At 43.3% G+C, this 13,173-nt stretch overlaps 1 protein-coding gene across 1 annotated transcript; it reads left to right on the forward strand.

Moving 5' to 3' along the window:
* The first annotated feature begins 959 nt into the window (after nt 1–959).
* bmp2b (bone morphogenetic protein 2b) lies at nt 960–7,275 on the forward strand. The gene is made up of 3 exons (XM_010733238.3): nt 960–1,382; nt 2,425–2,792; nt 6,026–7,275. The coding sequence occupies exons 2-3, from the start codon at nt 2,438–2,440 to the stop codon at nt 6,925–6,927; spliced, it is 1,257 nt and encodes a 418-aa protein (XP_010731540.2). The 5' UTR covers nt 960–1,382; nt 2,425–2,437; the 3' UTR covers nt 6,928–7,275.
* Nucleotides 7,276–13,173: the final 5,898 nt, after the last annotated feature.

Here is a 13,173-nt window from a genome sequence, read left to right on the forward strand (position 1 = left end):
TAGATATGAGACAGTAATGTGTGCAGCCAAAGTCTGCCTCTGATATATTGATAAACTACTGCAAATTGGAACAAAATGAAAAGATTAAACCAGGAGGAAGCATGTATAAATCAGCTCCGGTGTCAGACACACATGTACAAGCTCCCCCACACACACAGTGAAGTTCAGTAGGAGGATGTGATAGTCCCTCTGCAGGGTCTAATCCTTTAAAACCACAAAAGCAACAAGTCGTGATGCCATTATCTATTAGGCTTAATCCAAAACCTAACATGTTTGATCCAGGTATTAACACCTTGATCAATTATCTATTTATGAAACAGGGTGAGTTGACATGTTTTCTGCTCTGTGTGGTCACTTTCACAGGAATATTACACCACATGGGGAATGTAACAAGCCATTTTGATGTTATTTAAAAACATTAAGCAAACAGACGATTGCTATTCCTATGGATGGAAAATCACCCCAAAAACAAACAACTAAAAGCAACAGTATGGTTTTAACTGTTGACTTTATGACTATTTTTTTATGGTGTGAATTTCCAGGACATGTAAAAAATGCAAGGGAAAAAGAGTTGTTTGTAATATGGATAGAGATTTTTTTTTTATCTTCATGGAAGGGGCCAAAGGGGTCCCCAGCATTTTGTAGAATAGTTTATTCTCACTATAATTTAAAGAATTTATTACAATTGGAGACTGTGTAGAAAGTTTTTAACTCCACTGACCTATTACAAAATAAAAATCTTCCTGTGGGGGTCTCTGTGACCAAATCGTATCAATAGGGGGGTCAGTGGCTCTAATGTGTGTTTATTTGACATCGTTAGACATGAAAAAGTTCGGAGCCTCCGGGTTAGAAGTCCGCGGGAGGTGCTTTATAGTGGACAAATGATTGACAGCCCCTTGGTGACATCACTGTACGACAAAAAGAGTCGCTGGGGGAAGAGAAAGCGCCAATCAATTCAACCACTACGCTGTGGCGCACAGAGGAGAGGCGACGCGCTCCCCAACACGAAGCAACAAGGTCCAAGGAGCGACGCTTGAGTGTGCTTATCTCCCTTCAAGCCAGCCCCGCTCAACTTTTGTCTCGGCGAACTGTTCTCTATTTGAAGATGTTCAACCAAGATGCTTTATACTTAGATCGGTCCTGCCTACGCGAGCCCGCTTCCTCATAGACTTAACATAATTTTTTTCCCCCCTTCTTTCCGTGCTGACCAAGACCTAACCCGAATCGCAGCTGGTGAGAATATGTGCGAGAGGCGATCGGCGAAGGGCATGGGCTGTCTTTGGTCCCCCAAGGAGAAACAGCGTGGATTAAACACGAATTAATGTGGAATTTATCGGAGCCCAAAGGTGGAACGACGACCGGACACAGCGCTTCCTCGTCAGGTAAAATAAGACTGATGGACTTTGTTAAACTGTTTTTTTTTTTTTACACAAAGACAACTCATTTTAATTCTGTCAACAGATATAAAATAACTTTCTTCACGAGGAAACGTTTGCTTTCCAACTGGAAGTCGACAGTTCCACCGCTTTATAGACTTATAGGGTGTGTGCGTAAAAGTTCCTATTTTGAACCTCGGGGGGAAAAAAAACGCAGTGAAAACACAAATGCAGTTAAAAGTTGTTTCATCGGAGGCTGTGCTGCTCAGATGATATTAAGTTTTTGATGTTTTTGATGTCTTGTCCCGGGCTACATCTGGCTCTGGTACGCACGTCAGATCTAACACCTGCGAGCCTCTTGAAGTAACTCTATCCCTTATGATTATACATGACCGTCAAAGCCTCTGCAAATAGACGCTTGTAGCAGCGTCTGACTGCCTTCTCCTGCTGCTGCTGTGCATTCTGACTCTTTTTTCCCTGACATTCTTCCACGCTCCTTCTTGTGATCTTTGAGGGCTAAGCACACTTGCATTTCTTTTCATATCACTTCACTTAAAAACATGATTTCTTATCTCATCTAATTGGGAGACTTTGTGTCTGCAGTCTCCCCCGCAACTTTCTTTGATTTGCATTTCCCGTGTCATTCCACCTTTTTTTTTTTTTTTTTTTTTTTTTTTCCTTTTTTTTTTCCCCCTTTTTTTTTTTTTTTTTTTGTTCGTCTCCTTTATAACCTCCTCACCTTGATATTTTCATGTTTCTGTTCATGTTGAGATCAATCTTCTGCTTCAGTTAGACGTGCTATATTGCCTCAGGGGTTGTTATTCACAGTCTCCCCTCCTCCTCCTCCCCACCTTTTTTTTTTTTTTTTTTGTTCTACTTCAAAGTGAAGAGGTGTCTTCCCTTTTTAACCTGCTCTCCTTCAATCATTCCTACTGTATGGGGGGGATCACACACAGTTTGGAGAATGCTGCAGTGAAGCCCCTGCTGTGTCTACCTCATGTCAATACCTCAGCGCCGGTGTATTGACAGAAACCAACTTTCTCCACAGGGACTGACTGATCATGGTCGCCGTGGTCCGCTCTCTCATGGTACTGCTGCTCGCTCAGGTGTTGCTGGAAGGTGCTACGGGACTTATCCCCGAGGTCGGCCGGAGGAAATACAGCGAATCCGGGAAGCAGACCCCGGAGCAGTCGGAGAGCTTCCTCAACGAGTTTGAGCTTCGGCTTCTCAATATGTTTGGACTGAGGCGCAGGCCGACCCCGAGCAAGCAAGCCGTGGTGCCGCAGTACATGGTGGACCTTTACCGCATGCACTCAGCAAACGGAGACCACAGCACTAAAAGACCCAAGAGCATGGGGAAACACGCAGAGAGAGCCGCCAGCAAGGCCAACACGATTAGAAGCTTTCACCATGAAGGTATGTATTAGTGACATACCTTTACCTGTCAGCCGGAGAGCTCCTCGGCTCTCTCAGACAACCCAAACCTATATTTAAACATGACTCAGAGCGTCAGCACTGAACTTCAGAGTCTTCGCTGTTTTATGGAGCCTTAGTCATTTACAGGTGACACGCGTCCAAGTTATTTGCGACTCTTTAAACACGTTTGAGATTGCTTAAAACCCAGTGACACGATCAACAAACGAGCATCTCATGCACAATTAAATTAACTCGCGTATATGTAGTGATGCAACCTTTAACCAAACATTCCCCCCAGCGCAGCTGTCACGGGCTTCACAAACTTCAAGGGGCGGTGGTATCCCTGGGGTAATTTGTTTCTTAATAATTGATGGTGTTTGCGTGGGCTCTGAAAACAGTTTTTCCAGACACGCACCACAGGAGCAGGATAAAGGGCGGTGTGCCTTTGCGCAGGTGATAGTCATCACCCTGTTACTTCAATAACACACGACATGACATTACACTAACACGCATTATGACAAAGTCATCGTGTCAGACTGAATTCTGAGTCATTTTTAACAGGACTGAAATTAGTCCTTGGTGGAGGGGAGGGGGAGGAGGGGTAGCGCGCCTTATTCCTTCCAAATCACCCCTCTCTCCGCGCTGTGCGCCATTACGCACGTTCCAATAACACCATAATTACTCACTTAGTTTATATGCTGGATACGCGCTGATTGTTGAATTCAGTGTTTCAGTTCAATTTCATTTTACGTCCAAGGAAACATGTGCTGCTCAGATGAATAATGCTCACACAGTGAAGGTTCACAGAACGTGGATAAAGTGCATTAGTTCACCAGCCGCGTGTTTACACGATGTTACCGGTGGTGTGGGTTATTTTAAAACTGTCTAAAATAATCTAACAGGTGGAATTTAAACATAACCGACGCTTTATTTATGTGTTAAGTTTAACCGCTGGGCAGCAGAGTGATGCACTTGGTCCTAATATTAAAAAAAGATTTATGCATGATATAAAAAAAATAACTTTTACTGTCAAACATATAGCAGCTTTGTATCTACCATTCAATTTCCTATGGCCCATGTTCCAGTTTTTACAACATACAAGAGACTGAGTCCATAGGGGCTCTACACAGAGTCCTTATACAGAGTCCTAAGTGTTTGAGTGGGGAAGTTTCCATCAGGGGTGAGTCAGAGGGTTGGTTGAGTGGTTGCTTGGGTGCTCTCCAGAGGCCTAGTGCAATGACACCCAGTGGCTACACTGACACACTACAAACAAGCCTGGCCCGGGCAGCTAGGCTGAGTGACTGCTCCCTACCCACTACTGGAAACCTCTGCGCCCGGCCAGCACACACCTTGACACCACCGGCCATTACGAATGTGTTCAGACTGTGTTTACATATGCTCCCCTGGCTCTTTCATCCTATGCTAACAGAGCTGCAGGGTTGTTAGTCTTCCCATGTCATGGGACATGCAATTGATGGCTACTCCATATAATAGGCATGTATCTACAGATGTAAGTGCAGCACATCAAAGCAAACAGCGCTCATCAGTCATCACATCTGCCTGCTGATATTAATTTCACTAAGATAATTAGTTTCACCACTATCAGTTTTCAGAAATAACCATTTCCCATGCCAAATAGAATATTTCCACTATTACACAGGAAGTGCCTGCCAGAGACAGGTCCGTGATGAATGACCCGGCATTAGCCTTTATCTTTTGTTTTGGCATGCAGCGCAAAAAGAAATTAGGAATGTTGATACACTCATATCTGTGGTTCACACGTTTTTGACAAGCCCCGACTTGTTCACACAGCCGTTCCTCGGAGGAGAGACAGACGGAGAGAGAGTGAGAACGTTGCTGCGGAAAAGAAAGGAGTGACAGAGAAGGAAGAAAGAAAAGAGGATTTGGGGCTAAGAGAACAGAGGGAGAAGGGGATTTGGGAGCTGAGGAAGGAAAGAAAGAGAGGGATTGGGGACAGAGGAGAGGGAACGAGAGACAGGGGGCTTTCCCACATCAAATGAGGAGTGATAGGCCTAATTGAGGTCTTTGTGCCTCTGGAGGGAGGTTTAGGATGAGATGGTGGAATTTCCTAAATGCCTCCTTTGAAACAGCACAGAGTTCAAAGTTTGTGTTTATTTTACCACACCAAACAGATTAAAAAGTGTGTCTATACATCTATGGACTTCATAAAGTAAGAGTTCAAAGTGGGACTGCCTCAAAGAAAATTGCAGCTTTTACTAAGATTTCTGTCATTTACTATACACTATAGAGGGGAATACCAATAAGCTTAAGTACATATATATATATATATATATATATATATTATATCTTATATATATATATATATAGAAGACTTTCATATGCCCCAAGATGTTTTAAATGCACTTTCATAGAGGATGGCATCTCCAGGCTTAAAACTGTTAGCGCAAGTTACTAAAATATCAAACACTGTACACTCAGCTTTCCTTTTGTGGTCTATAGATTGTGTCAGAAACACATATATTAATATTATCCTATGTCTTTTCTTGGTAATGACTTTTAGAAAGAATTATAAGCCCTCGCATTGCAAGAGCAGATCAGTTCTGTAAAGGTTAATGCAATTATGTAATCAATTTTATATTGATTTTCATATTGCTTTTTTGTTTAGAATCATTTTTGATGACATTTTAATACATGGTACAGTTTTTCTCCCCACCCATGTGCATTCACAGTGGGAATTGTGTACAGCCGCAAATTCTCATAGGACAATTGTGGCATTTAAAGGTAGCCTGACTAGCATGTCTGATCTTATCAATAGATCAGTGCACTTCATCTTCTGACATTTAATTTATGAGCATGACACTAATGATGGTATTACGTCAGCATGGAAATTTGCCCGTTACAGTGAGTCATACAGACATGCAGAGTGTTGATGTGTGTGTTATGCCTGTGTGACAATAGGCCAACACCCACCCAATATAACCACGTGGCAGCTTTGGCTCGCTGCACAGAAAGATGGCTGCAAGTTGTACGTGGGTGTATGTGTATGTGTGAGAGAGAGAGAGTGCAAAATAAACCATGAGGGAAACCATCCTTGGCCAATGTTTCCCTAGTCACAGTGGATCCATGAAGCCAACTAGGCTTTAATCATATATGTTTATTCTTGTACCATGCAACTCTTTGTTCCATCCTTGGCATGCGTTTCACACCCCAGTCCTCTTACACTATGTTTGTCTCTGTGCTATCTATTATAGAGTCTATGGAGGCCCTGGCCAGGCTGAAAGGCAAAACAACCCAGCAGTTCTACTTCAACCTCACTTCCGTCCCTAATGAGGAGCTCATCACCTCTGCAGAGCTACGTATCTACAGGGATCAGGTCATGGGAGCGCCAGCCCCCCAAAACAGCTCCAGAAACAGCAGTGATATTGCTCCTGCTGGTGGCTTCCATCGCATCAACATTTATGAGATATTCGGAGTTCCTGCCAATAGGGAACCTCTGGCACGTCTGCTGGACACTCGGCTAGTGCAGGACTCTTTGAGCCGCTGGGAGAGCTTTGACGTCAGCCCCGCTGTATCTCAGTGGACCTCTGGGAATGGACACAACCATGGCTTCATGGTGGAGGTGCTTCATCCTGAGGAGGGTGGGATGGATGGGAAGCATGCCCAGAGACGTAGTAGGCACGTCAGGGTGAGCCGGTCCCTGCACCAGGACCAGGACTCATGGCCTCAGGCTCGGCCTCTGTTGGTGACGTATGGCCATGACGGTCGTGGGGACTCGGTACTCCACACACGGGAAAAACGTCAGGCGGCGCTCCGCAAACAACGTAGGAAGCACCAGCACAAGGCAAGCTGCAAGAGGCATGCTCTGTATGTGGACTTCAGGGATGTGGGGTGGAACGAGTGGATAGTGGCGCCTCCTGGCTACAGTGCCTTTTATTGCCATGGGGAATGTCCGTTCCCCCTAGCAGACCACCTCAATTCTACCAATCATGCCATTGTGCAAACGCTGGTCAACTCAGTCAACTCAAACATCCCCAGAGCCTGTTGTGTGCCCACTGACCTCAGCCCCATCTCTCTGCTCTACCTGGATGAATACGAGAAGGTCATCCTGAAAAACTACCAGGATATGGTGGTGGAGGGATGTGGCTGCCGGTGAGAAACTGACAGTGGTGTGGATAGAAAGAGAGAGTGGGCAAGAAAGACTGAAAGAGACATCAGAGGTTATTATGGACACCCGGTTTCCCAATGAAGACGTTTATTTATATGAAAGAAAGACAAAACAGAGCTATTGTGGAAGAAGAAAAAAAAAACTATATATGAATATATTTATGTCTACGTAAAGTTGGGAAAAATAAATATTTTAATCAAAGGAATATTCCTTTACTGGTTTTGAAAATGTATTTCTGATGTACATTTCGAAATGGGTGCAATACCACATGAAGTATAATGCTCAGATTTTTATTTTGTATTTATTTCTATTATAACCACTTTATTTGTAAATAAATAATGTGTATTTATCGTGAAAAAACGTGTTCACTCCAATTTTCCAAGATCGACTACAGTAAACCAGCCATTGTTGATGTATCTTTGTCGGGGGGCCAACATGTGTGGCTGGCATGAATAACAGAGTTTCAAATTCTGACAGAAATTAGCTGCGAAAATATAACACATGACAAAAAGCAACACTACACTGATTGCAAACCAAGCATTGAACTCTTTTGGTAAACGTAACTGGAAACCAACAACAATAGAAGTGTAGAGAGGAAAGTGACAGAGCTGGGTCAGGGTGCCGCTGATGTAATGAACTGCAGTAGGGTGTAGGGTCACAGGACGGGAGTGACAAGCAACAAGCCCACAAATGTGATAGACTCCCATGGGAGGAATAGAAAAACACCAGGGCATGTTTTCATGCAGTACATGTCACTGCAAAGATCCCTGGGAACGCTCCTCTAGAGGCTAGCTCCTATGTTTTTCCTGGTCTATATTAAAAAAAAAGTGGACCTGCATGGCATTGGAGGAAGATCTGACAGGGTGCAAGGTTTGTTTTCTGAAAGATTGCAAACTGTGGCACAGTCACACCATCAGGCTCTCAGCAAGAAAAAAGCCAGCTGCCATTTAAATTAATAAAGACAAACAAACACAAACCTGCACCTGTCCACATACTGCACATGCTCAGACAGATTCTTCCCTATAATTCAGAGTTTGGCTGCTTTTCTTTGTCGTCTCTGAGTCATAAGGCTCTGATGTGTTTCGGCACAGGAATGTTTCAAAAAACTATTCAGCAGCAGCACATAATGAGCAACATAAACAATACCTGAACACTGACACCAAAAAAAGCTTAAGAGTCATGTTTTATTCACTAAGTCAGTGGGGATGGCTGGCTGGCAAAAACAAAACATATCATATGTTACAGTAAGACGGTTTGAAGCATGAACACCTGAGTCAATATCTTCATAAAGCAATGTTTTCGATGGAAACAATGTAATATGTAGACCAAACTGAATTGAATCAAACTGCTGCAGAAAGACATGGATGAAAATTTATAGTGTAGCCACAATAGCAGATCAGATAATGAGAGGGAGAAGAGAAACAGAGAGGGAGAGTTTTGCGGAGTTTGACTGACTGCGTTTTCTGCTGTGTTTGCATTAGAAAGGGTTTGGAGGGATCACAAGGCAGCTCAAAATGCTCTAAATAGAATGTTTTTTATGTGAGCGCACATTGGGACCGTGGAATGTTGGTTTTCAATCTCAGACACATGCATACGCTTGCATGGAAAACCAACGTGGTTGTTTTTTCAATCATCTATTCAAGGGTTTCCTGGTGGGCTTTTTCTCTTCAAAAACAAATGTGCATTGAACAAAGATACGCTTGTTACTTATATAGGAAATGTAAATCAAAACATTTCGAAGTAGCCGTGAGACTTTATTCACAGGCAGTAAAAACACAGAAATGTCACTTCTTCTTTTTTTCATGCGCCTCAGATCGTATCTGTTTAACTATTCTTATCCTCCAAGGGTGTATAGCACCCGTCTACTCTAGATGATGCAACTATCCAATTATTTTATACCTTTCCCACATGCAGACGCAAACATACACATACAAACACACACACACACACACACACACAGAGGCACCTCCTCCCCCTCCTTTCACATTTCAGTTTCAATCTTCTGCATGTGTTATTTTATTCTACCTTGCATCTCCACCCCCCTTGGTCCCATCTGGTGTCCATTTCTCCTCTGTGGACCCCACCATACCACAACCCTGCACATGGGCTGCGCATACCTCTGCCAGTAGCAGCACAATTTTAATGGACTTCAGGAGGAAGTCACTTCGCTAGCACACTTAATGAACATTTGATAAAAATCAACACTCAAAGCCTTAAACCCCCCCCCCCAGAAAAAAAGTTTTGGGGAATTTTTGTGTTAAAAAACTGTTAGATTTAGTGGTTTGCCTTTAAAGTTCAAGTCCATAAACCTTTCATGGGGTTGGGTGGAAATACTGCTCCCAGGGTGGGTGACACATGGGTAGCACTCCTGAAACTCCCCTCCTGCACCCCATCCCAGCTGAACTGGTTTCTAGTTGTACTGTGAGCTGGCCACTGTTTCTCCAGCTTCTCATTTTAGAGTCACGCTAGTATCAGACAGCTCCTCAGGGACCACTCCTCAACTTCTCACTAAGAACAGGGGTCAGGGGTCAGAGTAATAAGGACCTATTATCTCCGCCATTACGGACTGACTTCCAGGCTCATCACGTCATCACGGACTAGCGACTTCAAGTGTGGTCAGCCACTGGTTGGGAATGAGAACATGTTTGCATTTTACAATCGAGTCTCAGTATCCCAGCTTACAACATCAACTTTAAAACCATCTATTTTATCGGATGAAAGAGTTGATGATGAGCTCAAAATTGTGTGACTGTGTATTTCATGATTTAGTTCTAAAAGCACAACTGTAAGATATGTGTTCTTGGCAAGATTCTCTTCACCTGCTACACAGACCTCTGCAAAGTCACTCTCCGAAAACAGATTTTCCCCTTCCTTCTCCATGAACATCTGGTAAATCTGTTAAAGGTGTCCTGCGTTGTCTTTGTTTATGCACAAACACACAACAGAGCAGCCGCACAACTGATGAGCATAACACTGGAAGCTGGGACCTACTAGTGTACCAGGGCACATTCGTTTTGTTTGGTGTGTAGCAAACCACACCAAAAATATCTGCAGCTCCAAACAACCCAAATCATAAGGGTTATAAAATCAGATTTCCAGATTTCTGGCTGGCCCAGAATTGGAAAGTATGTGGCGTGCCGTGTATCTTTGATGAAACAGTGGGCTCAGTCACTATGGGAGATCTCAAATGGCTCCGTACCAAGGTGGACAAGAAAATGTAGAGAAGTGAATAGAGACGGTGGCCACTTTAGAGTCTTTTCTAACTTCGGATCTTTTCTCCTTCATGTGCTGCACACACTAATTTTAGAGGTGGTGCACATGGTGTGTTTTTTTTCTGTATTCTGAGAACAGCCAGTGAGATGACGTCCAGCATAGCTAAGACTGTGGCATCTGTGCTGCAGCTCTGAACACATCAAACAGACGGGCGTCCACAGATTCAGGAGCAGAGCAAATATGGAAATTACTTTTCCAGAATGACTGCACGGATGATAGTACGTTTTACATATATACAATCTTAACCTTTTATTCTTCCACGTGCACCAATCTTCACGTACAAACATGTATGCATTAAAGCACGTCTGTGAGCAACACAAATGCACTAGTTTTGACAATGTTTTAGTACATTCACATTACAAGAAGGTATGGAAATGACAGCAACATTACTAAAAACTCTGTAACCTGCCCCTGAAATATGTTCTGCTACTGCCATTACTGTAAGAGCTAATCATCCATGCAATCACAGCAGAGTTGGCCTGGAGTGACATGCTGAAATCATTACCCCTGGCTGGGACTCAATGGAAGAGACCATTATATAGCCTTATACTCACAGCAGAATAGTCTTGCAGTTAAGCTATAGTACAGAGTTAAAGCCTGTCTGCCATTATGATACTCTCGAGAACAAGGCAATGAAACCTTAGAGGATGGACAAGACTATAAGCCAGACACTTTTTATCGATGTGCGATGGGGGGCAGCAGCAGGAGCAAGGACCTCGTAACATCAGATCTATGCATCTCTCATCCGAGGACTTTGAATGACTCACACATTTCTTGTGATATCAGGGAACGGTGTGCAACACACTCTATCCCACTCCTGATTAAAATAAATAGTATGACATAGGGTCAGAGAAAATACTGGAGGATTTTGGTAAATTATCATTAAGCTAATTAATTTTCCTCTTTCTTTTGTTTGCAGCCGTTATTCTGTGATCAAATAGGAATGAACCTCAGGATGTGTACCTTGCACTTTCCACAGAGGATACAGGAAGGAGTTCCATATGGACCACATATGGGCTTCTAAAACAGGCTTGAGGATGGATTTGCCTCTAGACACTGATCTAAGGTCAGTGTCGTGTTTACTCCTCTGATGGTTACAGTTAGGTTTGGGGGGAAGGGTGAACCCGACTGATCCTGGAACCTTGCCGAAGGGCGTCTCCTACACCCCGAGCTTGAAAGGGGTTGTGTGGTTACGGGAGCGGCCTCCATCTTTGTAGCAGGAAGTGAAGAGATCAATCAAAGGGAACTACATGACATCCCCCAGCATGCCTGTTAAATAAATGTCAATCTCAGGCACTGTAAATCTCACGCATTACCACGCATACAACTTCAAATCAGTGATGTTCTCATCCCGAGCTGGCAATGAAAAGAAAGCTCGAGCTCATCCGATGACAGATAGTAGACAAAAAGTCACGGTGAATAATGCCAAATAGTTACACTATAAAACAGAACACACACACACACTCTCTCTCTCTCTCTCTTTCATATACACACACATATGAAATATATAAATAATAATAATAAATATACCAACAATAATATAAAATTTATATCAATATAACAAAAACAATGACAACAACAACAACGATAGTAATAATAATACTTTTTTTTTTGCAAACTTAGTACACATAGTGTTAGTAGATGTTTATGTAGTCGCTACAGGTTTTATGTTTATGTGTTTTAAGCTAAATAAAGGTATAATTTAATGCGCCTAAATGACCTTTTATTTGTCCTTAACCAGTAGATGGCAACAGCCCATCTGTAACGCTGTCTGGGTGACACACAAAGACTCCTATCTCTCCCTCCGTCTGCCATCGCAATGTAGATAAGTAAGATAAGGAAGGTTTGACTTCTTTATGACCACAGTACGTGGTTTAGGATTACAGAATTCTAACACTAATATCATTGTCACGAGTTGCAAAGTGTCGATGCAGCACCTTGAGGAGCTCCAGGCCCGGAACCCAGTCCACCAAGCATCAGTTGATCCCCAGCCATGAAAGGAGACCTGTTATGGAGTTCGGTGCCTCACTTGGTGGTCTATGAGAACAAGCTGGTGCTGAACCTTTTGTACTTAGAGCAGATTACTAGGAGGCTGCTTCCAGATGCAGTGCACAAGAGGGAAACAGGCTCTCTTTGCCTGGGTGGTATGGGACAAATCCATTCCCCACACTTTTCTCATTAGTGTAATAAGCTTTATATAAACCACTGGACTGCCATTGTCAAGGACACACGCACCTTCTCCTCCATCCATCCATCCATCCATTCATCCATCCGGCCGTACAGTACATCTGTCACACATCTCTGTGCTGGAGCAATGCAGGTTGGAGAATGTTCAGATGAAATGCTTGCGAACCCTTTTTTTGAACATGGTCCAACCTGTATACATTTACTCTTTCCCCTGAGCATGTGCTGTTTTACATATAATATGCTGTGTAGGAACTGAATAAAATATACAAAAGTTATAATAGCGTACAATAATATTCTCTATGCTCAATTAGAACCAGGTGATCAGATGCCAAGAGTGCAAATGCCAACTCTGTACACCAAGCTGATTGATATAATGCAGCAAAATCACACAGTTGTCAAAAGGGAGCTGAAAAATATCTTGTATTGTTTTTGTAACACTACTTATACAGCGGTACATGGGAAAAATTATTATACATACCCATCTGTTATTTTGAAAGGAGGTTTCGCCAACCTGATTACAGTGGGAGATGAGAGAAGCCTGTTTATGTAAAGAGCAGGTCCACAACCTGAGGGCCCCAGCCAGCTCAGCTCAGCAACGAGGTGTAACTCACACTCCCTCACCCCGCTCTCCCACAGCCTGTCAGTGGCATGGCAAAGTCTGCCTCACTCAAGCTTCCTGTGACTCACTTCCTGTCCCGGCCCTGCACCTGCACTCCCCTAGGTGATGTCATGGCAGGTTTTCCTCTTGGAGTCGCACTGCTGAGCACACTCCCC

The sequence above is a fragment of the Larimichthys crocea genome, chromosome XI, assembly GCF_000972845.2.
Source record: "Larimichthys crocea isolate SSNF chromosome XI, L_crocea_2.0, whole genome shotgun sequence".
Lineage (NCBI taxonomy): Eukaryota > Metazoa > Chordata > Actinopteri > Sciaenidae > Larimichthys > Larimichthys crocea.

Coding starts and splice junctions, on each gene's coding strand:
- bmp2b (XM_010733238.3), top strand. CDS start 2,438: ATGGTCGCCGTGGTCCGCTCTCTCATGGTACTGCTGCTCGCTCAGGTG. Junction 2,793..6,025: donor TAGAAGCTTTCACCATGAAG/GTATGTATTAGT, acceptor TATCTATTATAG/AGTCTATGGAGGCCCTGGCC.